The sequence below is a fragment of the Scyliorhinus canicula genome, chromosome 14 (assembly GCF_902713615.1).
Source record: "Scyliorhinus canicula chromosome 14, sScyCan1.1, whole genome shotgun sequence".
Classification (NCBI taxonomy): domain Eukaryota; kingdom Metazoa; phylum Chordata; class Chondrichthyes; order Carcharhiniformes; family Scyliorhinidae; genus Scyliorhinus; species Scyliorhinus canicula.
The window spans coordinates 11,368,015-11,394,746 of record NC_052159.1 but is presented as its reverse complement, the minus strand read 5'-3'; the positions used below and the strand labels follow the sequence as shown (position 1 = coordinate 11,394,746).

Genomic DNA, 26,732 nt, shown 5'->3' with positions numbered 1-26,732 from the left:
CCCCCCCCCACCCCCACCGACCGGCCTGACCTAACACTCCCTGCTCCCCCCCCCTCCCGTCCGGTCTGACCTAATACTCCCCCCCCCCCCCCTCCCCGTCCGGTCTGACCTAACACCCCCCCCCCCCCCTCACTCCCGTCCGGCCTGACCTAACACCCCCCCCCCACCCCCCTCCCCGTCCAGCCTGACCTAACACATACCCCCCACCCCACCCCCACCGTCCGGCCTGACCTAACACCCCCCCCCCCCACCGCCCTCCCCGTCCAGCCTGACCTAACACATACCCCCCACCCCACCCCACCCCCACCGTCCGGCCTGACCTAACACTCCCCCACCCCCTCCCGTCCGGCCTGACCTAACACTCCCCCCCCCCACCCCTCACCCCCCCCCAATCCGGCCTGACCTAACACTCCCCCCCACCCAATCCGGCCTGACCTAACACTCCCCCACCCCCTCCCGTCCAGCCTGACCTAACACTCCCCCACCCCCCTCCCGTCCAGCCTGACCTAACACTCCCCGACCCCCTCCCAACCGGCCTGACCTAACACCCCCCCCCCCATCCGGCCTGACCTAACACCGCCCCCCACCCCCCTCCCGTCCAGCCTGACCTAACACAACACTCTCCCCCTCTCCTCCCCCCTTCCGGCCTGACCTCACACTACCCACCCCCCCATCAGGCCTGGCCTAACACTCCCCGCCCCCCCCCCTCCCGTCCGGCCTGACCTAGCACTCAACACTCCCGCCCCCCACCCCACTTCTCCCCCCATCTGGCCTGACCTAACACTCCCCGCCCCCCCTCCCATCCCGTCTGACCTAACACTCCCCCCACCCCCCGTCCGGCCTGACCCAACACTTCCCCCCCCACCACACCAGTCCAGCCTGACTTAACACTCCCCCCCCCAAATCCGGCCTGACCTTTTTTTTAAAAATAATTTTTATTGGAATTTTTTTCAGAAAATATAAAGTATAACGACAAACAATGAAATGCAACAAAATAATCCATAACTGTAACACCCCCCAGACCGTATCAACGCATGTATCACATCCCCCCCAGCCCCCCAACCCCAATGAACAACAAGAGAACTTAAAAATAAATTTAAATTAAATAAACAAACATAGTCATCGTTCCCCCCCCCCCCTTTTCCCTCCCCCTCTCTTTTCCCTCCCCCTCCCTTTTCCCTCCCCCTTCCCCCCCTCCCCCCCCCTCCGGGTTGCTGCTGCTGCTGACCCAGTACCCTATCGTTGAGCCAGAAAATCGAGGAAAGGTTGCCACCGCCTAAAGAACCCTTGTACCGATCCTCTAAGGGCGAATTTGACCTTCTCTAGCTTAATAAAACCCGCCATGTCATTGATCCAGGTCTCCACGCTTGGGGGCCTCACATCCTTCCATTGTAGCAAGATCCTTCGCCGGGCTACTAGGGACGCAAAGGCCAGCACACCGGCCTCTTTCGCCTCCTGCACTCCCGGCTCCACCCCAACCCCAAAAATCGCGAGTCCCCATCCTGGCTTGACCCTGGATCCCACCACTCTCGACACGTCCTCGCCACCCCCTTCCAGAACTCCTCCAGTGCCGGGCATGCCCAGAACATATGGGCATGCTTCGCTGGACTCCCCGAGCACCTGACACACCTGTCTTCACCCCCAAAGAACCTACTCATCCTCGTCCCAGTCATGTGGGCCCGGTGCAGCACCTTGAATTGGATGAGGCTAAGCCGCGCACACGAGGAGGAAGAATTAACCCTCTCCAGGGCATCAGCCAATGCCCCGTCTTCGATCTGTTCCCCCAGTTCCCCCTCCCACTTAGCTTTCAGCTCCTCTACTGATGCCTCCTCCACCTCCTGCATAACCTTGTAGATATCAGATATCTTCCCCTCTCCGACCCAGACCCCCAAAAGCACCCTGTCACTCACCCCCCTCGCGGGAAGCGAAGGGAATCCCTCCACCTGCCGTCTAGCAAATGCCTTTACCTGCAGATACCTGAACATGTTTCCCGGGGGGAGCCCAAATTTCTCCTCCAACTCCCCCAGGCTCGCAAACCTCCCATCAATAAACAGGTCCCTCAGCTGTCTGATGCCCGCTCTGTGCCAATCCTGAAATCCCCCATCAATGTTCCCCGGGATGAACCTATGGTTCCCCCTTAACGGAGCCTCCATCGAGCCCCCCACTTCTCCCCTATGTCGCCTGCACTGCCCCCAAATCTTGAGGGTAGGCGCCACCACCGGACTCGTGGTATACCTCGTGGGAGGGAGCGGCCACGGCGCCGTTACCAAGGCCCCCATCATCCGGCCTGACCTAACACTCCCCCCCCCCCCCCCCCCCACCGCCCTCCCATCTGGCCTGACCTAACAGTTACACCCCCCCCCCATCCCCCCACCGTCCGGCCTGACCTAACAACCCCCCCAGCCGGCCTGACCTAACACTCCCCCACCCGTCCAGCCTGACCTAACACCCCCCCCCCCCCCCCCCCCCCCCCCCCCAGCCGGCCTGACCTAACACTCCCCCACCCGTCCAGCCTGACCTAACACCCCCCCCCCCCCCCCAAGTCCGGCCTGACCTAACACTACCCCCCACCCCGCCCCCCCGCCCCATCCGGTCTGACCTAACACTCCCCCCCACCCCCAACCCCCCGTCCGGCCTGACCTAACACTACCCCTCCCCCAATCCGGCCTGACCTAACACTCCCCGCCACCGCCCTCCCGTCCGGCCTGACCTAACACTCCCCGCCCCCCTTCCCGTCCAGTCTGACCTAACACTCCCCCCCCCACCCCCCTCCCCGTCCGGCCTGACCTAACACTCCCTCCCTCCCCCTCCCGTCCAGTCTGACCTAACACTCCCTCCCGGTGCGACCTAGCCCAGACCCCCGCCTCTTGACTAACTTCCCTCCCTCCCCCCCCCACACACACACACACATCCCCCCCCTCCCCCCCACACACACACACACACCTCCCCCCCCCCCCCCCACACCCACACACACACACACAGACGGACCGATCCCCCTCCCAGACCGAACACTTCCTTGGCCCGACATGACACGACACAACACCCCCCAGCCCGGCACAATACGACACCCACACTTAATGCGGCTCAATTCGTCTGCCCCTTCCCAGACTGACACCCTCTCAGATACCAACAGAATACTGGCTTCTATCATTGTACCAGCAGAACAGAAGGCTCTATCACACATAACAATAAAATACAGAGCTCCATCACACATTCCTGTCAAATGTAGAGCTCCATCACACATACCAGTACAATACAGAATTCCATCAGCATGTCAGTACAATACTGTGCTCCTTCAGGGTACAAATATAATGCTCCACCATTGTACCAATAGAATATCTGGCTCCACCATACATACCAGTACAATACAGAGCTCCATCATTCATAGAAACATATAGAAAATACAAGCAAGAGGAGACAATTCAGCCCATCGAGCCTGCTCCGCCATTCCTTATGATCATGGCTAATTATTTAATTCAATACCCTGATTTCCCCTTCCCCCCCCCCCCCCCCCCCCCCATATGATATCCCTTGATCCCCAAGAGCTATATCTAATTCCTTCTTGAAATTACACAACGTTCTCGCCTCAACTACTTTTTATTGTAGTGAATTCCACAGATTCACCACTCTCTGGGTGAAGAAATTTCTCCTCATCTCAGTCCGAAAGGTTTCACCCCTTATCCTCAAACTATGAGCTCTTTATCAAGGGAACATTCTTTCTGAATCTACTTTGCCTAATCCTGTTAGAATTTTGTAAGTTTCTGTGAGATCCCCTCAAACTCCAATGGGGTGGCACGGTAGCACAGTGGTTAGCACTGTTGCTTCACAGCGCCAGGGTCCCGGGTTCGAGTTCCGCTTGGGTCGCTTTCTGTGCGGAGTCTGCACGTTCTCCCCTGTCTGCGTGGGTTTCCTCCGGGTGCTCCGGTTTCCTCCCACAAGTCCTGAAAGACGTGCTGTTAGGTGAATTGGACATTCTGAATTCTCCCTCTGTGTACCCGAACAGGTGCCAGAATGTGGCGACTTGGGGGCTTTCAAAATAACTTCATTGCAGTGTTAATGTAAGCTTACTTATGACAATAATAAAGATTATTCTTAGAATATAATCCAAAACGACTTAGTCTCTCCTCATATGACAGTCCCGCCATCCCAGGAATCAGCCTGGTAAACCTCCACTGCACTCCCTCCATAGAAAGAACATCCTTCCTCAGGTAAGGACACCAAAACTGCGCCCAATACTCCAGGTATGGCCTCACCAATGCCCTATACAATTGCAGTAAAACATCCCTATTCCTATACTCAAATACTTTCGCTATGAAGGCCAACATACCACTTGCCTTCTTTACTGTCTGCTGTGCATGCGCGCTTACTTTCAGCAACTGCTGTACGAGGACACCAAGGTTTGTATCATCTGCAAATGTGGAGATAATACATTTAGTTCCTTCATCCAAATCATTAATATATAATGTGAACAGTTGGGGTCCCAGCACAGATCCCTACGGTACCCCACCTGCCAAACTGAAAAAGACCCATGTATTCCAACTCTTTGCTTCCTGTCTGCTAACCAGCTTTCTATCTATCTCAAAACACTACCCTTAATCCCAGGCACTTTAATGATTACATCACTGCTTTCTAAATGTTGTGCTTCGAAATCCTTGATAATGGACTCTTCCCTGATACCAACGTTAGGCTCACTGGTCTACAGTTCCATTTTCTCTCTACCTCCCTTTTTGAATAGCCGGCTTATATTAGCTACCCTCCAATCTGTAGGGACCGTTCCAGAGTCTAAAGAATTTTGGAAAATGACCAACAATGGATCTACTATTTCTAGGGCCACTTCCTTAAGTACTCCGGGATGAAGATTATCAGGCCCTGGAAATTTATCCACCTTCAATCCCATTAATTTCTCCAAAACTATTTCAAGGGGCTGGTTTAGCTCACTGGGCTAAATCGCTGGCTTTTAAAGCAGACCAAGGCAGGCCAGCAGCACAGTTCGATTTCCATACCAGCCTCCCCGGACAGGAGCCGGAATGTGGCGATTAGGGGCTTTTCACAGTAACTTCATTGAAGCCTACACGTGACAATAAGCAATTTTCATTTTCATTTTTCATTTTCATTTGAAAAAATGAAAATCGCTCATTTCTCTACTAATTTCTCTACTAATACTGATTTCCTTCAGCTCCTCACTAAAAATTGTGTTTCTCAGAATTTCCGGTACGTTATTCATGTCTTCCTTTGTGTAGACAGAAGCAAATTATGAATTTAGTTCCTCGGCCATTTCTTTGTTCCCTATTATGAGTTCCCCCGTTTCTGACTGTCAGGGGTCCACATTCATTTTTGTGAATCTTTTTCTCTTTGCATACCTATAGAAACTTTTACAGTCAGTTTTTATGTTTCCCATTAGTTTACTTTCATATTGTATTTTCTCCTTCTTAATCAATCCCTTGGTCTGCCTTTACTACATTTAAAACCGTTCCCAATCCTCAGGTCTATTGCTTTTTCTTGCTAATTCGTATGCTTCTTCTTTGAATCTAATATTATCCTTAATTTCCCTTGTAAGCCATGGTTTGGTCGCAGTTCCCTTTCTACTCTTGTGCCAAATAGGAATAAACAACTTTTGGAGTTCACCTATTCATTCCTTGAATGCTGCCATTGCCCGTGCACTGTCCTGCCTTTCAGTAATGTTTCCCAGTCCATCATAGTCAACTCAAGCCTCATACCATCATAGTTATCTTTATTGAGGTTCAGGGCCCTAGTCATAAAATCAACTACCTCACTATCCACCTTGATAAAGAATTCAATCATATTATGGTCACTCTTCCCCAAGGGTTCTCTCACAACTAAATTGCCAACTAATCCTTTCTCATTTCACAATACCCAGTCCAAGATCGCCTGTTCCCTTGTTGGTTCCTCAATGTATTGGTCCAGAAAACCATCCCACATACACTCCCAAAATTCCTCCTCCATTGTGATGTGACTAATTTGACTCACCCAATCTATATGCAGATTAATGTCACCCATAATCACAGATGTTCCTTTGTCACATGCGTCTCTGATTGCCTGTCTAATGTTATTCCCAACATTAATTTACAGTTTGGTAGTCTGTATACCACCCCACAAATGTTTTGTGCCCCTTGGTGTCTCTTAACTTGACCCATACAGATTCCATATCGTCTGTGCTAATATCTTTCCTCAATATTGTATCAATATCTTCTTTAATGAGCAACGCATCTGGACCATCTTTTCCTTTTCTGTCTATCCTTCCTAAAAACTGAATAGCTCTTAATCCTTGGTCACCTTGGAGCCATGTCTCCGTAATCCCAACTATATCACTTTACATCATCTGCTCAATTAATTCATCCACTTTAGTTTGAATGCTTCGAACGTTCAGGTACAAAACCTTAAGGATCATCCTTGAAGCATTCCTTGTCCCGTCCCTACTATTTTTTAGTGCCCTTATCTGATTCTGGCACTTGGTTTCTCTGCCTATCACTTTTCTTGTTCTCCTTCCTGTCTTTTGCGCGTGTTCTTTATCCCCCTGCTCTGAATCTTTACACGGGTTCCCATCCCACTGCCATGTTAGTTTAAACCCTCCCCAAATGCTGCAGCAAGTATTCTCTTCCCCCCCCCCCCCCCCCCAACAAGGACACCAGGCCCGGTCCTGCACAGGTCTAACCCATCCAGTTTGTACTGGTCCCACCTCCCGCAAAACCAGTCCCAATGCCCCAGGAATCTGAAACCCTCCCTCTCACACCATCTTTGCAGCCACATATTCATCCTATATATCCTACTGTCTTTACTCTGACTAGCACGTGGCACTGGTAGTAATCTTGCGATAACTACCTTTAAGTTTCTACTTTTCAATTTGCCTCCTAGCTCCTTATATTCTGCTTTTAGGACCTCGTCCCTTTTTTTAACCTATGTCATTTGTACCAATGTGTACCACCCTCCCTCTTCAGAATGTCCTTCAACCGCTCTGAGACATCCTTGACCCTGGCACCAGGGAGGCAACATACCATCCTGGAGCCTCTTTTGCGGCCACAGAAATGTCTACCTATTCCCCTCACAATTGAATCCCCGATGACTATTACAATTATATGCCTTTTACTCCACCCCTGTACAGCAGAGCCAACCGTGGTCCTACAAATTTGGCTGCTGTCGTAATCACCTGAGAGGCCATTCCCCTCAATAGTATGCAAAACGGTGTATCTGTTTTGCAGGGGAATAGTCACACCACATTCCTGCACTGCCTGCCTAGTCCTCTTCTCTGTGGGATCTCACTTGCCTGTGAAGTCTAAGCCTACGTTGTGACTTTCTCTCTCTACGTGCTATCCAAGATACTGTCCACCTCGCGGATGCTCCACAGTATCCCAGACGCTGCTGCAGCTCTGAAACCTGGGCTTCCAGAAGCTGCAGCCGGAGACATTTCCTGCACACATGCTGGTCTGGAAATTGGAAGCGTTCCTGGTCTCCCACATGGAGCAAGAAGAACAAACCATAGCTTGGAGCTCTGCTGTCATGTCTTACCCCTTCTCCAGTCTATCTGCATAACTGAAGTTGCCTATTACCATGGAAGCCCCCTGGAGTGCAGGAGGCCATTCAGCCCATCAAGTGTGCACCGACCTTCTGAGAAAGCACCCCACCTAGGCCCATTCCCCCACCCTATCCCCATAACCCCAGTTAACCTACACATCTTTGGACACTAAGGGGCAATTTAGCATGGCCAATCCACCTACTCCGCACAACTTTGGAATGTGGGAGGAAGCTGGAGCACCCGGAGAAAACCCATGCAGACACAGGGAGAATGTGAAGACTCCACACAGTCACCGAAGGCTAGAATTGAACCCGAGTCCCTGGCGCTGTGAGGCAGAAGTGCTAACCAATGTGCCATCCTTATTCCTGGAAACGTTCCCATGAATGTTTTCTGCACCCTCTCTAATACCTTCACATTCTTCCTAAAGAGTATAAGTTCAGCATAACCTCCTTGTTCTTGGACTCTATGCCCCTATTTATAAAGCCAAGGATACTGTACACTTTATTAACTGCTCTCCCATTTGTACTGCTACCTTCAATAATCTATGATGTGGAGATGCCGGCGTTGGACTGGGGTGAGCATAGTAAGAAGTCTTACAACACCAGCTTAAAGTCCAACAAGTTTTTTTCGAATCACTAGCTTTCGGAGCACAGCTCCTTCCTCAGGTGAATCTTCACCCGAGGAAGGAGCAGTGCTCCGAAAGCTAGTCATTCGAAACAAACCTGTTGGACTTTAACCTGGTTCAATAATTTATGCACACAATCACCCAGGTCCCTCTGCTCCTGCGTCATCTTAAGAATTATACACCTTATTTTATATTGCCTGTCTGTGCTCTTCCTATTGAAATGCATCACCTCACACTTCAATCCATTGAACTTCATCTGTCACCTCTCTGCCCACTCCACCAACTTATCTATTTTTCTTTTGAAGTTCTACACACTCCTCTTCACAGTTTACAATCCTTCCAAGGTTTTTGAACAATTGAATCATGTGGCTGATGCACACAACACAAATAATGAGTACTTTTCAGGAGAGATAAAATTGGAAGAGAAAAAAACAAAAATGTGAATTTGACACAGTTAATACCTTAATTTCGGATTAAATTCTACCAGAAAAATAGCTGAAGGCAGCAACTCACAAAGCTTCCTGAAGTATATTTTTGCTAGTAAGCATGCTGTCATTCATTCATTCATTTCATTTTCATTTCATTCATTCATTTACTAGGCTTCTATCGTACTACCTTATACTTTTTAATCTAGTTTAATAATATTCTACCACACACTCATTCCAGAACAATGGTTTACTTTCCAATAAAGAATCTTGCCATCAGTAAGGGCAGCACGGTAGCATGGTTCATGGTAGCATGGGGAGAGGGGGGGAGGGGGAGGGGGGGGGGGGGAGGGGGGGAGTAGGGGGGGAGAGGGGGGGGGAGAGGGGGGATTGTTGGATTACGGGTATAGGGTGGATACGTGGGTTTGAGTAGGGTGATCATTGCTCGGCACAACATCGAGGGCCGAAGGGCCTGTTCTGTGCTGTACTGTTCTATGTTCTAGTATGGATAAGCTTTGGGTGTCAAGTGAACACTAGTTACTTTTTGCTTCATATCTGAAGTTGATAATTACTAATCCAAAACCTAGGATAATGCGAAAGTTTCATGACTCGGGACCAGTTACTGATTTTATGTTTTAATCTATCTCTTCATTCAGTCAATCTCCTCTTTCTCCCTTTACTTTTTATTTTGCGTAAGCTGCACCAATGATTTGAGAGGCTTACCATATCAAGAGCTCAGATCAGTAATCAAGACCAGTAACTAGTATTCCAACTCCCCAACACTGTCTGCTCATGCCTCTACCTCACCTCCTCATTCTTTTATTGCTCTCCAAGAGAGAATTCACAAGCACGCTCCTTAATTGCCTCCCTGGCTCTGCTTTTCAGATATTTCAGCTGAGATCTGGGCTCCAAGTGTCCTCTTGCCAAGCACCATCAGCTTCTTGTCTCTCCACAATTTCAATGCAAAATCCTTGTCCTCGCTTTTGCATCCACACCTAACCCTCTCTCCAGCCACCTGTCAATGTTTATCTAATTCCTCTCCCAAGAAGCAGCTTGGAATGTTTGACCACGTCAAAGAGGATACTTCAATGCAGCTGGTTCTTGTGCCGGGATCTTGGATTGGTTTTCCGACAAGCAATGTACGAGTGCCGGATACAGATCTGCCGCATCGTTTTGAGTTCAAAGGTAACCTCCTCCACTGCGACACATTGAGCATGTTGCACGCACATTTCCACCACCCCAGCTGATGCCGGGGAACCCTGCTGTGCCCCCATCTGCTCGATCGCCGTCAGAGACATGAAACACCTGGTGGTAGCACAACGGATCTGACACGGCTCCGATCGCACAGACCACAGTTCCAGAGCTGAACGGTGGCGGCCCCGTAACGAGTCATTCACATTGTGATCTGCATGGTATTATATTCGTGCCACGCGGTTTCTTTTAAATACGGTAGTGGACATTTTGCAATGATATTTTGCTTGAAGCACACAAACGCACTTAATTGAGTTGCAGGGTAGTGTGGCTGGTCAACGTGTTGTCCTGTTGGTTAACTCAGACTTGGAGGAGTACTTCCAACCGAGCAACAATGATTGGGATGGGGGTGCAGTAGGTAATGTCCAGTTCTTGACCAGTAGAGGTTACAAACAAGAGAAAATGATTTGAAAGAATAAATAGTGACAGGATCCTTCTTCTTACACTTTCCTTTCTTTGAGGATTATGGGCGGCACGGTAGCACACTGGTTAGCACAGTTGCTTCACAGCACCCCCGGGTCCCAGGTTCGATTCCCGGCTTGGGTCACTGTCAGTGCGGAGTCTGCACGTTCTCCCCGTGTCGAGTTTCCTCCGGTTGCTCGGGTTTCCTCCCACAAGTCCAAAGATCATAATAATAATCGCTTATTGTCACAAGTAGGCTTCAGTGAGGTTACTGTCGCCACATTCCGGCGCCTGTTCGGGGAGGCTGGTACAGGAATTGAACCCGCGCTGCTGGCCTTGTTCTGCATCACAAGCCAGCTGTTTAGCCCACTGTGCTAAACCCAAGATGTGCAGGTTAGGTGGATTGGCCGTGCTAAATTGCCCTTAGTGTCCAAACAAAAAGATTAGGTTGGGTTTCGGGGATAGGGTGGAGGTGTGGGTTTGGGTAGGGTGCTCTTGCCAAAGGGCAGGTGCAGACTCGATGGGCCAAATGGCCTCCTTCTGCACTGTACATTCTTTGACAATGCTAGTGCAAATAAAGAGAAATGGTGTCCACTAGCAGGAGGGTCAATAGATTTAAGGCAATGAGCAAAAGAACCAGAGGTGAGATGAGGAGAAATGTTTTACACGGGTTGTTATTATCTGGAATAAAAACATATGAAATACGAGCAGGAGTAGGACATTTGCCCCTTGAGCCTGCTCCATCATTCAGTAAGGCCATAGCTGCCTGAAAGGGTGGCAGGAGCAGATTCAACAGCAACTTTCAAAAGAGAATCTGCATAAATACCTGAAATGGAAAAATCTGCAAAGGATATGAGGATAAAGATGTGGAGCAGCACTAACTTCAAAGAAAATGACTTGCAAGTACTGTTCAAACGCACCCAGGGCCGGTATTCTCCTGCCGTTCCCGCCAGTGGGATTCTCTGCAGCGTACCACCTCCCGCGGGTTTCCCAGCGGCATGGGGGCGACATCAATGGGAATTCCCTCCTGTAAATTCTATTCTATGAAATAGCAATGTGTTAATGACCAGATAATCTGATTTTGTGAGGTTGATAGAATGATAAAAATTGGCAAGGGAGCCAATTTTCTTCTTTGAAACTATGCCATGCGAATTTTAATGTCCATGTAGAAGTCAGTAGGTGTCTTGATGCAACATGTCATTAAAAAGATGATACCTCCGACAGTGCAGCACTCCCTCAGTACTGCAGTGGACCGTCAGCTCCAGTCCTGGAGTGGAGTTTGAACCCAGAACCTTGTAACTCAGAGGCGAGAGAGTTATCAGCAGAGCCACGACTGCCACAAACCTCTGTGACCTCAACATGATCCGAACATGCAGCCTTCTGACGACATGAGGAGTTGAATGGCTTCCTCCTGTTCTGTATGATTCTATGGTTCCCAACACGAAGATAAAGTATTTTTATGTTTCAAAGAGCAGAGTAATCCATTGATCGTCATGATGGGTTTGTTACATTTTTTTTATTTGCCCATGGGATGTGGGTGTCGCTGGCAAGTCCAACATTTGTTACCCACCCCAATTACCCTTGAATGAGTGGCTTTTTATACCAATCCAAAGTGTAGTTAAGAGTCAACCACGTTGCTTTGGGTCTGGAGTCACATGTAGGCCAAACCAGGTAAGGATGACAAATTTCCTTCCCCAAAGGACATTAGGTGGCACGGTGGCACAGTGGTTAGCACTGTTGTCTTCCAGCACCAGGGACCTGGGGTTCAATTCTGGCCTTGGGTCACTGTCTGTGTGGGGTTTGTACGATCTCCCGGTGTCTGCGTGGGTTTCCTCCGGGTGCTCCGGTTTCCTCTCACAGTCCAAAGATGTGCAGGTTAGGTGGATTGGCCATGCCTAAATTGGCCCTTAGTGTCTGGGATGTGCAGGTTAGGTGGATTGGCCAGGCCTAAATTGGCCACCTAAATTGCCCCTTAGTGTCTGGGATGTGTAGGTTAGGTTACGGGTTTACAGGGATAGGTGGGGTGGACAGGGGTAGAGTGCTCATTTGAAGGGTCGGTGCAGATTTGATGGGCCGAATGGCCTCCTTCTGCACTGTAGGGATTGTATGATTCTAGCGAACCAGATGGATTTTTACAACACTGGTTTAATGGTCACCACTAGCTTTTTAATTCTAGATTATTAATTGAATTTAAATTCCATCAGCTGCTGTGGTGGGATTTGAACCCTTGACCCAAAACATGAGCCTGGACCTCTGAATTACAATTCTAGTCACATTACCACTATGCCATTGTTCCCTCGTAATACTGTTCTGGATCAAAAAAGGTCCATTCACTTTAGATAAAGGGCTTTGAATCAAATCTAGATTCTTTGTAAAATAAGTACAGTGACAAACGCCCAATGTCAACTAAAGGGCAAGTTCAATCCTGAATTGTGCAAAGCCACAAAGTAGCAGAGTGGCAATCCCCATCCTGGGGAATTACCATTGATCAGAAACTGATTTGGACGAGCCATATAAATGCTGTGGCTACAAGAGCAGGCCAGAGGCTGGAAATTCTACAACGAGTAACTCACCTCCTGACTCCTGTCCACCATCGCCAAGGCACAGGTCAGTGGTGATAAGGAATGGGTGGCATGTGGCACAGTGGTCAGCACTGGGACTGTGGTGATGAGGACCTGGGTTCGAATCTCAGCCCTGGATCACTGTCCGTGTGGAGTTTGCACATTCTCCCCATACATGCGTGGGTTTCATCCCCACAACCCAAAGATGTGCAGGTTAGGTAGATTGGCCACGCTAAATCGGAAAAGAAAAATAATTGGCTACTCTAAATTTTTTTTTAAAGGAGTGTGATGGAATTTCCGGGATGAGTGGAGCTCCAATAAAGCCAGAGAAGCTCAACATCATCCAGGACAAAGCAGCTGCGTGATTGGCACCCCATCAACTACCTTTAACATTCAACCCTGTACCACCGACGCACAATGACAGCTGTGAGTACCATCTACAAGATGCACTGCGACAACTCAGCAAGGTTCCTTCAACAGCACCTCCCAACCCCACAACCTCTATCATCTAGTGTAGCCATCGAAAATGGCCACCTGCAAATGACCATGGGAATTGTGGTCAACTTGGGGCACAGACAAGTACACAGCATCTGTGTATTGTGCAAAGATGCCAGACCTGACAGAAACTTGCACCTATTAAAGGTCAATCACCATTTTCCCCAGGACAATAGAACTTGAATCAAGGAACGGCAACAGTAGCAGACTAATCGGCGCCACTTCCCCTTATTTGGAAAGGCCTACGTGCCTGGGACAATGACAGCTAGGACCCGCCCAGCTATCGAGGTATCCGCCCCCTAATTGGCCAGGATCAATGAGGGTGATCGAAACCCTATCGATCCATTAGATCTGGAGTTAGGACCTCCCCAAAGGGTGTGAAAACCCAGGGGAATAAGAAGAACTGCAAACCAAGTGATCGGCCTCTTTTGGACCGGCCTCTGTGCGACCAATTGCAGCATATCAACTAGCGAAGTTCAAGGACCCGCGATCACTACCTAAAGGACGAGCCCAGCTGAGCCGAACCTGATGATTTTCAACCAACCCACGTGGACACAGATAAAGGCCTTATCTCCCGCACAGAGCCGGTCACCCCGAAGTTAAGTAAAGGTCATCTTAGTTATTAGGTATAGTCTAATGCGTAGCCGCGTGAATCATCGCATATAGAGATAAGTCTTGTGTTTATTAATAAACTGTCTTTGAACTAATAGACTGGTTTTGTGGTCATTTGCTCAATATAAGAAACAGCTTGTGGTTCACATAGAAATAAAGAAGTCAACACTAGAAACACAAGGGCAGCAGATACCTGGGAACACCACCACCTGGACGTCCCCTCCAAACCACACATCATCCAGATTTGGAACTACATCACCATTCCTTCACTGTCACTGGGTCAAACTATTGGAGCTCCCTGTCTTACATCACTGTGGGTGTACTTACACTACATGGACTTAAGATGGTAGCTCACCCTCGCTAGCCAGCGATGCCCAAACCCCAAGAAAGAATATATATTTTTTAAGTGCCTTACATTTAACTTGCTACCGCAATGAGTAGTTGAGGTGAATAAAATAGGCGTATTAAGAGGAAGTTGGATGAATATGTGAAAGTGAAAGAAACAGAAGGCTGTGTTGATGGGGCGAGGTGAAGTAGGTGGAAGGCAGCTCATGTGGTGCATAAACACCAGAACAAACCATTTGGACCCGGTGGCCTATTTCTGCGCTGTAAAATCAATGCAATTCGGTCAACCCAAAGCACTTCACAAAAGAGTCATCCTGCATCCTTGACTCAGTATCAGGGTAGAAATGTAAGATGAGAATAGAATTGTTTGAAATTGTGTTCCACTCGTTGACTCAGGAATTTAGGGGTAATAGCAACCAGCATATTGAGGAAAAAATGATTTGGGGCTGAGACTCCAGCAAAGTCCTGAGGGAGTGCTACACTGTCAGAGGTGTTGACTCCCTGCACTGTTCCAAAAAGGAGCAAGGCTCATTCTCTTGCCGCAACCTCTCCCTGAGAAAGTGCGTGTGTGTGTGGTCTTGACTGTTGTGCTGCCCTAAAACTCCTGGCACATTCTGCACGAACATGGGAACAGGCAACTGGGCAATGTAATGGACAACCTTAAGATTCGAATCTCATCGAAAGTCAAGCATTTCAGGAGAGGACGGTGGCAGGTGGCCTAGTGCTCTGCAGCATCAATGCAATGGGAACCTGTGTTTTATCCCCTGGTTACTTCTAATCTCAGCCATACTGCTGCTGGCAGGTGAGGGAGGAGCAGTGCTCCAAAAGCTAGTGATTCGAAACAAACCTGTTGGGCTTTCACCTGGTGTTGTAAGACTTCTGACTGTGCTCACCCCAGTCCAACGCCGGCATCTCCACATCATCAAAATAGCAGATTGTGTAATCCCCTCAGAAGGAGGAATACTTTTGTTATTAATAAATTGCAGTGTGATTTCAGTCTGTAACTTCAGCCTTCCAACAAACAGAGACATTCTTAGGAGAGCTTCCCCGTTTCATATTTTGGCAGCCTCAGCAAGACCTGGTCCTGCGTCTTGCCTCAATTTATTCAACTCTTGTTCTAACCTGCTGCACTTCTGCCCTCAAGTGTCCAATTCTATAGTGCTGCTGGTGGCTTTGCCGTAGACAAAGGTTAATTCAGGTTCTCACGTCCTGTGGCACAGCAGTAAGCCTCCCGACCTCAGGACCAGAAGCACCTGGTTCAATTCCAACACCAGGACCTGTTGGCCATAGAAGAAGCGTTCATAAACACGGTTCAGCAAGCTGATAATCAGCTCGGGAATCCTTCCACCATTTCCCCCACTATTCCCCAAAGAGAAAACAAAGTGTGTGAAGATATGCTGAAAAAGAATAGTAATTGATGAGTCATTTACAGGTTATACTTCTAAATTAAACTACAGAAAATGCACACAACAAATCGTCGCTATTGTAGAGGAACCAACTTGTACTCACTTCTCCTTTATACTGCACTGGCTTGATCCCAGCATAAAATGGCACAAAGCTACTGGCGAGAAGAACCTGAAAAGAAATAGAAAGTGTCAGCTTTCAAAGATAAATCTACAAAGATAAAATTTTTCTGCTTATAGGTGACTTAACATAAATCCCTGCATGGTATTTACAAAGAATCCCCAGTTTGTGCTTACCCGTTTGTGGGAGCTTGCTGTGTTCAAATTAGCTGCCGCGATTCTGACGTTGCAAACATAGATTATAGAATCATAGATCATAGAATTTACAGTGCAAAAGGAGACCATTCGGCCCATCGCGTCTGCACCGGTCCTTGGAAAGAGCACTCTCCCCATACCTCCACCTCCACCCTATACCCGTTGTAGCCATCTCAGATGGCCACCTGCAAAGGACCATGGGAATTATGGCCAACCCAGGACTCAGACACACTCAGAGCTTGTGTGTGTATTTGCAACCCAGATAGCTAGACGCAATCGAAACCCCCACTCGTTTGCATTCTAATGGCCCATTTCCCCAGAACAAAAGGACTGTACTCAAGTAACCGATACAGATACAGTCTAATCGGTGTCACTCCTTTTGCTAAGAAAGCCGAAACAGCCAAGGTCAATGACCGCTCAGGACACGCCCAGCCACCAAGGCACCCGCCCCTTTATTGGCCAAAATCGAAGGCAGTGATCGAAGCTTGTCGAATTATTGGATCCAAGTTAAGGACCGCCCCAAAGAGCGCGAAATCCCAGAGGGATAAGAAGAGACGCAGCCATGTGCTTGGTCTCTCTTGGATCCAGTCTATGCCAACCCAAGTGCAGCATATTGACCAGTCAGGCAAGTTCAAGACCAACGATCGCTACCAGATGGATGAGCCTAGCAGAAACAGAGCCACATCTTCCACCCAACCACGCAAGATCCGGACAAAGGCCTTGTCCATTTGCATAGACCAGTTTGCCCTGAAGTTAAGTATAGGTTATTGTAGTTGTTAGGTGTAGTTTAACTTGTGTTTTGTGGTGCATGTCGAAGTAATCCTTGTGTGTAAATTAACCATGTTTGAACTTGAACTAACTAACTGGTTGTGTGGTCCTTTGATCAATATCCGGTAAAGCCTTGTGGTGGTACCATTTGATTCCTGGCGACTCTAAAGAGCATCACTATTAATTGGCGACATTACTCCGTTGCCGATTGGCAACATTATTGGTGACGCTCGTGGGATAGTACTCCATTAAAAAGAACAACACCATAACCGCATCTAAACTTTTTGGACACTGAGCGCAATTTAGCATGTCCAATCCACCTAACCTGCACATCTTTGAAATGTGGGAGGAAACCAGAGCACCCGGAGGAAACCCACGCAGACACGGGGAAAACGTGCAGACTCCGCACAGACAGTGACACAAGCCGCGAATCAAACCCGGGACCCTGCAGCTGTGAAGCAACTGTGCTAACCACTGTGCTACGGTGCTGCCCAGTGACTACACTTGACGTCCTGATTTTATTTAATGCCCCAACGATACGTTTTATCTCTTGGATTGTCCTGGAGAATAACCTTTGGTTCCCAGAGATTCCGCTCCAATTCTGGAGTATAGGGTAATCCTACGTAGACCTGCTAATGGATGATGTAGCCTAAAACAGGCCATCCACAGGTCTGGGATGCATAGGACCAAGGAGGGCTACGTCTCCTCGACTGCCTGTCTCTCTTTTCTGCAACTGGGCGGTTTTCACAATGGCTGGACAGCAATGGGAACCATCCCCCGGGTTCCACAGGTTGCCACGGCTCTCCAGTACCAAACCATGCAATTGTTTTCATCAAGTCGCACGAGGTAACCGAGGGAAGTTGTTACAGACTTGGCACTTTCAGTATGAAATGAAATGAAAATCGCTTATTGTCACAAGTAGGCTTCAAAGGAAGTTACTGTGAAAAGCCCCCAGTCACCACATTCCGGCGCCTGTTTGGGGAGGTCGGTACAGGAATTGAACCCGCGCTGCTGGCCTTGTTCTGCTTTACAAGTTAGCCGTTTAGCCCACTGTGCTAAACCAGCCCCTCTATGTAGCTTCTCCTGCTAAATCTCATAAGGTCAAACCTGGGCCCAATGGGATTTAATGCCTATTAAAAAAGGTCACATTGACCAATGTGTCGATGGTGCGCAAGTGGGTAATGGAGGGGGAGGGGGCAGCATGGAAACGGATGGAGAGGGCGTCCTATGGAGATACAAGCCTGGGGGCCCTGGTAACGGCGCCATGGCCGCTCCCTCCTACGAGGTATACCACGAGTCCGGTGGTGGCGGCTACCCTCAAGATTTGGGGGCAGTGGAGGCGACATAGGGGAGAAGTGGGGGGCTCGATGGAGGCTCCGTTAAGGGGGAACCATAGGTTCGCCCCGGGGAACATTGATGGGGGATTTCAGGGTTGGTACAGAGCGGGCATCAGACAGCTGAGGGACCTGTTTATTGATGGGAGGTTTGCGAGCCTGGGGGAGTTGGAGGAAATATTTGGGCTCCCCCCGGGGAACATGTTCAGGTATCTGCAGGTAAAGGCATTTTCTAGGCGGCAGGTGGAGGGATTCCCTTCGCTTCCCGCGAGGGGGGTGAGCGACAGGGTGCTTTTGGGGGTCTGGGTCGGAGAGGGGAAGATATCTGATATCTACAAGGTTATGCAGGAGGAGGAGGAGGCGTCAGTAGAGGTGCTGAAAGCTAAGTGGGAGGGGGAACTGGGGGAACAGATTGAAGACGGGACATGGGCAGATGCCCTGGAGAGGGTTAATTCTTCCTCCTCGTGTGCGCGGCTTAGCCTCATCCAATTCAAGGTGCTGCACCGGGCCCACATGACTGGGACGAGGATGAGTAGGTTCTTTGGGGGTGAAGACAGGTGTGTCAGGTGCTCGGGGAGTCCAGCGAACCATGCCCATATGTTCTGGGCATGCCCGGCACTGGAGGAGTTCTGGAAGGGGGTGGCGAGGACGGTGTCGAGGGTGGTGGGATCTAGGGTCAAGCCAGGATGGGGACCCGCGATTTTTGGGGTTGGGGTGGAGCCGGGAGTGCAGGAGGCGAAAGAGGCCGGTGTGCTGGCCTTTGTGTCCCTAGTAGCCCGGCGAAGGATCTTGCTACAATGGAAGGATGTGAGGCCCCCAAGCGTGGAGACCTGGATCAATGACATGGCGGGTTTCATTAAGCTAGAGAAGGTCAAATTCGCCCTGAGAGGGTCGGTACAAGGGTTCTTTAGGCGGTGGCAACCTTTTCTCGACTTACTGGCTCAACGATAGGGTACAGGGACAGTAGCAGCAGCAACCTGGGGGGTAGGGGGGGAAGGGGGAGGGGAAAGGGGGGGGGAAGGGGGGGAGGGGGGGGCGGACAATTACTATGTTGTTTGTTTATTTAATTTTAATTTATTTTTAAGTTCTTTGTTGTTCATTGGGGTTGGGGGGTGGGGGGATGTGATACATGCGTCGATACGGTCTGGGGGTGTTACAGTTATTATGGGTTATTTTGTTGCATTTCATTGTTTGTCGTTATGTTTTATATTTTCTGTAAAAAATTCCAATAAAAATTATATTAAAAAAAAGGTCACATTGGAGAATTTCAATAAGATTTGTCCACCATTGAATCTGTTCCCAAGCAGCACCGCCATAAAACTGGCATCTACCCAGCAATATGGAACATTTCCTAAATATCTCTTGCACACAAAAACCAGGACAACCCAAGCCAGCCAATTAACGTCCCATCAGGCTGCTCTCAATTATTGGTAAAGTTTTGCAAGAGGTCGTCAACAGTGCTATCAAGCGGCACGTGCGTTGCAATAATCTGTTCCCTGACACTCTGCTTGGGTTCCATCAGTTCCTGACCTCATTACGGCCTTGGTGAAGATATGGACAAAAGAGCTGAACTTAAGAGTGAGGTGAGAGTGACTGTCCTTCTCAACAGGGCAGAATTTGACTGAGTGTGGCATCAAGGAGCCCGTACAAAAATAGTGTTAAAAGGAATTAGAGGAAAACTCCCCACCGTTTGGAGTTATATTTAGCACAAAGGAAGCTGATTGAAGTCATTGTCAGTCAACCCTTGTCGTCCATGGGGATTTAATGGCTGCTATTCCTCAGGATAGTGTCCTAGACTGAACCATCTTCCGCTGTTTCATCAATGATCTTTCTTCATCATAGGGTCTTCATCATCGGGTCAGAAATGGGGATGTTCACTGATGAATCCACAATGTTCAGCACCATTCGCAATTATTCAGATAATGAAACACTCCATGTCCAAATGCAATAAAGCATGGACAATATCCAGGCTTAGGCTGACAAATGATAGGTAACAATCGTGCCACACAAGTGCCAGGCAATAACCATCTCCAACGAGAGAGGATCTAACCATTGCTCCTTGACATTCAAAGGCATTGCCATTGCTGAATCCCCCACTATCAACATCCTGGAAGTTACCATTGACCAGAAACTGAACTGGACCTATCCATATAAATACTCGGACAACAACAGCAGCTCGGAGGCTAGGAATCCTGTGGTGAGCAACTCATCTCCTAACTCCTCAAAGCCTGTTCATGATCTACAAGGCGCAAGTCAGGAGTGTGATGGAATACTCCCCACTTGCCTGGATGAGTGCAGCTCCAACAACACTCAAGAGGCTCGACACCATCCAGGGCAAAGCAGCCCGCTTGACTGGCACCACATACACAAACATTCGAACCCTCCACCACCGACGCATAGTGGCAGCCGTGTGTACGATCTACAAGATGCATTGCAGAGACTCGCCAAGGTTCCTTAGACAACACCTTCCAAACCCATCACCACTACCATGTAGAAGGAAAGAGCCGCAGATGCATAGGAACCCCACCACCTGGAAGTTTCCCTCCAAGTCACTCACCATCCTGACTTGGAAATATATCGCCGTTCCTTCACTGTCGCTGGGTCAAAATCCATGGAACTCCCTCCCTAACAGCACTGTGGGTGTACCTGCTCCCATGGACTGCAGCAGTTCAAGAAGGCAGCTCATCACCACCTTCTGATGGGGGAAATCGTGATGGGTAATAAAATTCTGGCCTAGTCAGCGAAGCCTACATGCCGTGAATGAATAAATGTAAAATATCATATCCCTGTAAGTAGTGACTGCAGAAAGAGGTGGTATAAGGAGGGGAATATTTTCACTTTTAAAAAGTTGTGGGCCAAGAATTTTTATTGGTAACGTTTGTTAATACCCGGATTTTTATAGCCTGGCTATTTCAATAGGTGAGGGAAAAAATTGCGAACAGTTTACATACTGTATTCTCAAGATCTAATCTCCAATGTCACAAGTAAATCTAAATTAAAAGAGTTTGAGAGAACAAAATATGACATTTATAAAAATTGTTGGTATTAAAGGAAAATCAATGGCAATAAATCACAATGTGTTGCAATAATAAAACACCAATACATTGGACAATAAGCTACGATAGGATCAGCATCAGCTTTATTATAAGATTTCCTGTGTCGGTCCTGATCACCATCATTGTCATGACCTTCAGGTCTGCCGTTTTTCCTCCTCCTCATTGAAAGTCGTGACCCATTACTTTTACCAACAACCTCTCCTCCCTTCGACCAGCAGCAGGAAAATCCTGGATATGCGGTATGCCTCTGCTCCTCTAGCCAAGTGCTCCTCCGACATGCATCCCCTACTCCACCACCACCATCCCGAAAGCAATAACGTTAAACTCTGTACTAAATAAATCATTTGGTCAGGCAGAGCTTGTGTATTGCTGAAAAAAGACATGCTGTTGAAGTTTTTCGGTTTGCACACATCAGGACAGGTGCAAGCAAGAATGCCAAATTTCAAATGGCGCTGAAATTACACTAACAACCAATTTAAGATTATCAGTTGGGCTCACAAAGTGCACTTACATTTGCTAGTAGCTACATATGTTCATATTCAGTGACCCGTCCTCTGCAGACAAAAAGAACATGTCCAGGCATTGCACTTTTTTGAATTAAACAGAAGTTGAGGGCAGATTGCAGCGGCTCAAATCCTCTCTGGCCACAGGAGAGGTGCCAGAGGAGAACAAATGTGGTACCGTTATTCAAGAAGGTAATTCGGGGAAAATCAGGTAATTGCAGGCCAGGAGTCTAACATCAGTGGTAGGGAAATTATTGGAAAAAATTCTGAAGGGCAGGCTTAATCTCCACTTGAAGAGGCAAGGATTAATCAAGGATAGTCAACATGGCTTTGTCAAGGGGAGATAATGGGAAAAATTTTCCTCTGCCTGCCACTGGTAGCGAGGTTTCTGATGCAATAAAGAATTGGACATCCAGGGTAAAACGGGATTGTTTGCAACTCTGGCCCCCCACTGAAGGCGGGATCGGAGTTTGCGCCCATGAACCTAGCGGGTCAAGCACCATATTCTCTAGGCCCGCGTGACTCTCCGGTCCTCTGGGTCGGGAATCAAGTGGTCAGGATTTACTACTGGTATTTCCCAGCGTGGTCCTGATGTGGTGGATATCGCAATAGGCCAAGGGAGTAACCACTTCAGGGAGTTGATCCTAAAGTCCACCAAAAAGTTCAAAGAGGGTTAAGTGCTGTAAATTTCCAGCTGAGCACTTCAAAATCATTCAAGAGTGAAGGGCGGGTGATTAGAATGTATGTAACTCTCTTGGAAATAGTAGATGTTTGTAAACACTGAGGTCAGAGCATTTCTGAGTTAACAAACCATGAAGGAAGATGAATGAAGCAAGGCTCGCAGGTATGTGTGTATTTGGAAGCTGTCAATCACAGCCCAGTAAGGGAAATGAATGAATGGTTTGCAGCTCAAGGATCTGAGGGGTTTAAACACAGGTCACTGCCTTCTCTTCCCAGGAATTGACATCTGGTGCTTCCTCTGTTTGAGCTAGCAGGTGTATGCCCAGGTGAGTGCTACAACAGTAGTTTTTTTTCACTGCCTCTGTCTGGACTGCTCTCTACCATCCAGACAGGGGTCTCTTCTGGGGGGTTCCTGACATATTTCTCTTTCCTGGGATCTTTATGACGTGGGTCTCATTTCTGGGGGGGGGGCTATTTAGCGGGTCTCGGGCTGGGCGGGTCAACCCCGCATACTTGGGGGAAGGAGGGGCCCAGAAAATACAGGGGTGGGGTGGCTGATTTGCGATGCAATGGGTTGGGGGGGGAGCAGCAGTGGGACCTCGCTATCAAGCCGCCCGCTTAAAATGGTGGCCTGATGGCAGAATTCCCTCAGGAATCCTTCGTGAGGCGAAGATAGTGAATTGCATCCTGATCCAGTGGGAGCACGAATCAGTTGCAATTCACCTCTGTCGAGAGAACATAGTTTCCCAAACGGAGATTTCACCCAATGTTTCATAAATTTAATTTTGCAAGGTGACCACTGTGTGTACGTGTGCAGTGCATTTGATTTAGTCTGCATGAACTTCAGTTACACATTTGACAAGTTCACATGTGGGAGACTGGTCAAGGAGGTAAGAGCCCACGGATCCAGAGCAATTTGGAAAATTAGATCCAAAATTGAATTAGTGACAGGAGGCAGAGGGTAATGGTCGAAGGTTGATTTCTGATTGGAAGCCTTTGCCAGTAATGTACCCATAGCACAGTGGTTAGCGCTGTTGCTTCACAGCGCCAGGGGCCTGGGTTTGATTCCCGCTTGGGTCACTGTCTGTGCAGAGTCTGCATGTTCTCCCCTGATTCCTCCGGGTGCTCCGGTTTCCTCCCACACGTCCCGAAAGACGTGCTTGTTAGGTGAATTGGACATTCTGAATTCTCCCTCAGTGTACCCAAACAGGCGCCGGAATGTGGCGACGAGGAGATTTTCACAGTAACTTCATTGTGTGTTAATGTAATCCTACTTGTGACGATAATGAAGATTATTATTATTACCGCAGGGATCAGTGCTGGGTGCCTTGCTGTTTGTAGTGTACATTAATGATCTAGATGTGAATGTTGGTGGTATGATAGTAAGTTATAGTAATAATAACATTCACAGATGCACACGTAGACACAGGTGTCATCATAGTCACACACAAGCTAACACAAACACACATGGAGACATCACAAAATTGGTGTTATGTTGAACAGCTAATTACAGGACGATATAGAGGGGCTGGTCAGATGAGCAGAATACTGGCAAATGGAATTTAATCCTGGAAAGTGTGAGATAGTGCATATTGGGAGGATTGACATGGCAAGGGACTTGTTTAGCACAGGGCTAAATCGCTGGCTTTGAAAGCAGACCAAGGCAGGCTAGCAGCACGGTTCAATTCCTGGATCAGCCTCCCCGAACAGGTGCCGGAATGTGGCGCCTAGGGGCTTTTCACAGTAACTTCCTTTGAAGCCTACTTGTGACAATAAGCGATTTTCATTTTCATTTCACAATGGATGGTGGGATGCTAGGAAGGACAGAGGAGCAGAGGCACCTTGGGTCGCATGCCCAAAGACCCCTGAAGGCAGCAGGACAGGTGGTTCAGAAGGCACATGGGTACTTGCATTTATTAGACAAGGCATAGAATATAAGAGCATGGAAGCAATGACGGTGCTGTATAAAAAGTTTGTTAGGTCACAGCTAGAATACTGTGTGTACTTCCGGTCACCACACTATAGGAAGGATGTGATTGCACTGTAGAGGATGCAGAGATTCATCAGGACGTTGCCTGGGTTGGAGTGTTTCAGCTATGACGAGAGTCAGGCATGGGTGAGGTGGTGGGTCAGTTGCCCGATGGCGTGGACAGTGGGGGATAACATCCAACCAACAGTGCAGGTTCACTCGGGTTGTGTCTGTTTTAAGCAACTAAAACTACAAGACCAGAAAAATGTCACTGTTTTCACTGGACTAGAAGAGATCATCAGTGACATGATCGATGTGTTAAAATTATGAAGACTCAGGGCAAAGTAGATAAAATCAGTCTGTCCGCAGGTGATTGAGAAGCCTAGCACAAGGGATCATAGATAGGAGTAAAAGAGATTAAGGACGGAGAATGGGAGATTTTTAAAAATATTTTTGCACAGAGGGTTGAGGATGCGGAATAGAGCACCAGAGTTAATTACTGAACTGTTGTAATATAGGAAAAGTTGGGGCGGCACATGAAGGAATGCTGCCTATGGCACTGAGGACCCAGGTTCGATCCCAACCCCGGGTCACTGTCTGTATGGATTTTGCACATTCTCCCCGTGTCTGCGTGGGCCTCACCCCCACGGCCCAAAAAGATGTGCAGGGTAGGTGGATTGGCCACGCTAAATTGCCCCTTAATTGGAAAAGAATAATGGGGTATCCTAAATTTATTTTTAAAAACAAAAAATTACAACAGAGACTGCACTTGTCAGAGAATCGTCTGTTAAATACTTCAGGGTACCCTGCATCAGGAAAAGTGCTGCATCAAAGCAAGTCTTTATTATCTTTTCCTCTTAATATTTGCACAGCAAACCCAAATATCAATTTCCCTGCAAGTTCCCCTAAATCACTTACCGTTATGAGGTCCTCCCTGGTCAGATAGGAGGAGATCAAACAATTTTTCAGTGTCTTGGCATTTGTGATTGACACGTGCAGCCGAGTATGAGCTTTCTTGTGGGCATCAGCAGAAAGAATGAATTCTATCCCCTCCCTGAGGAGTAAAAACACAAGTCACATTACTTGCTTTCAAATGTTAAACATTCCTGGCCTGTCTAGAACACTATGTTTTTATAAAAGAAAAGGCAAAATCTCTGTGATTCATACACAAGCTTCATGCAATCTAACCAGGCTAAACCTCTGCCTCAATCATGGTCATATTTTGTGTTAAGTATTCGGAACTGCAGTTGTGGCTTTTTTTCTCTTCGATTCCTTATCCAATTGCCTTTTGAAAGCCCCAGAGTGTCTCCAGCACACTCTCAGGCAGTGTATTCTCAAAACCATGTTTTTTTCATGTCGCCGTCGATACGTTTGGCCTTACATGCTGACTCCCACGCCAATAGAAAGTTTAGGTCTCATAGGAGCCCTACAGTGCAAAAGGAAGTTATTTGGCCCATCGGGTCTGCACCAACCCTCCGAAAGAGGATCTTACCCTGTCCACTCCCCGTCCACCCAGCCTGATCCCCCGTAACCTAACCTGCAAATCTTTGGATACTAAGGGGCAATGTAGCATGGCCGATCCACCTAACCTGCACATCTTTGGACTGTGGGGGAAACCGGAGAACCCGGAGGAAACCCACGCAGACACGGGGAGGACTTACCAATTCAACACAGTCACCCAAGGCCAAGGTTGAACCCCAGTCCCTGGCGCTGTGAGGCAGCAGTGCTAACCACTGTGCCACTAAGCCACTACTATCTAGACAACTCATGATTTTGAACACTACTATCAAATCTGTTCTTAAACTCCTCTTCTCCAAGGAGAACAACCGTAGCTTAATTCTCCAATTACTCCGCGTAACTAAACCTCCCCATCCCTGGAACCACTTTCGTAAATCTTTTCTGCAGTCTCTCTAAAATTTTCACTTCCTCCTCAAAATGCAGGGCCCAGAACTGTACACGGTGGACTAAATTCTTCACCTCACGACGGCACAAAAGCGAACCACGATCAGGCAGAGAATCAGGCCTCCGGCCAAACTCTAGTCCCATGCCCGGCCCCAATTCAGAGGCCATGCTCTGGTGCCTTCCTGGTGGCGATAATGAGGTTTATTTGCACGTGTTAAAATGTATCTGGCGCGTTTGACCCACTACGTTCCAGGCCTTCGCGATGCTCTGCCACTCTCAGTGGAAGTCACGCGGGCACAATTTACTAGAGAAATTTACGAATGGGGTCGGCCGCCACAGCTGCTGAGGTGGAGAGAGAAGGTAAGCAAAGTTTGGAAAATTGTTAAAAATTGTAGCGCTTGCTGGCGGTGGCTGCACCCATTTGGTACAAGTTACAGGCCCCTGGATGACCACTCTGCTGACTGCTCACTGTGTCCTGTAAATGTTCACAGAGCCTCTGGTCATTTGGGAGCCCACCCAGGCCACCCCTCTGTGAACCCTCAGACCCCAGATGA

The 26,732-nt window shown here is 48.4% G+C and overlaps 1 protein-coding gene across 5 annotated transcripts in view; it reads right to left on the bottom strand.

The window, feature by feature from the left end:
- The window catches only part of pnpla4 (patatin-like phospholipase domain containing 4), a 115,523-nt gene that overhangs the window by 59,322 nt on the left and 29,469 nt on the right, over positions 1-26,732 (bottom strand). For all 5 annotated transcript variants that reach the window (XM_038818225.1, XM_038818228.1, XM_038818223.1 and 2 more), the window contains 2 exons: positions 25,195-25,330; positions 15,757-15,822 (listed from right to left, as the gene is read on the bottom strand). In XM_038818225.1, the coding sequence (XP_038674153.1) occupies positions 15,757-15,822; positions 25,195-25,330 (202 nt within the window). The remainder of the gene's footprint in view (positions 1-15,756; positions 15,823-25,194; positions 25,331-26,732) is intronic.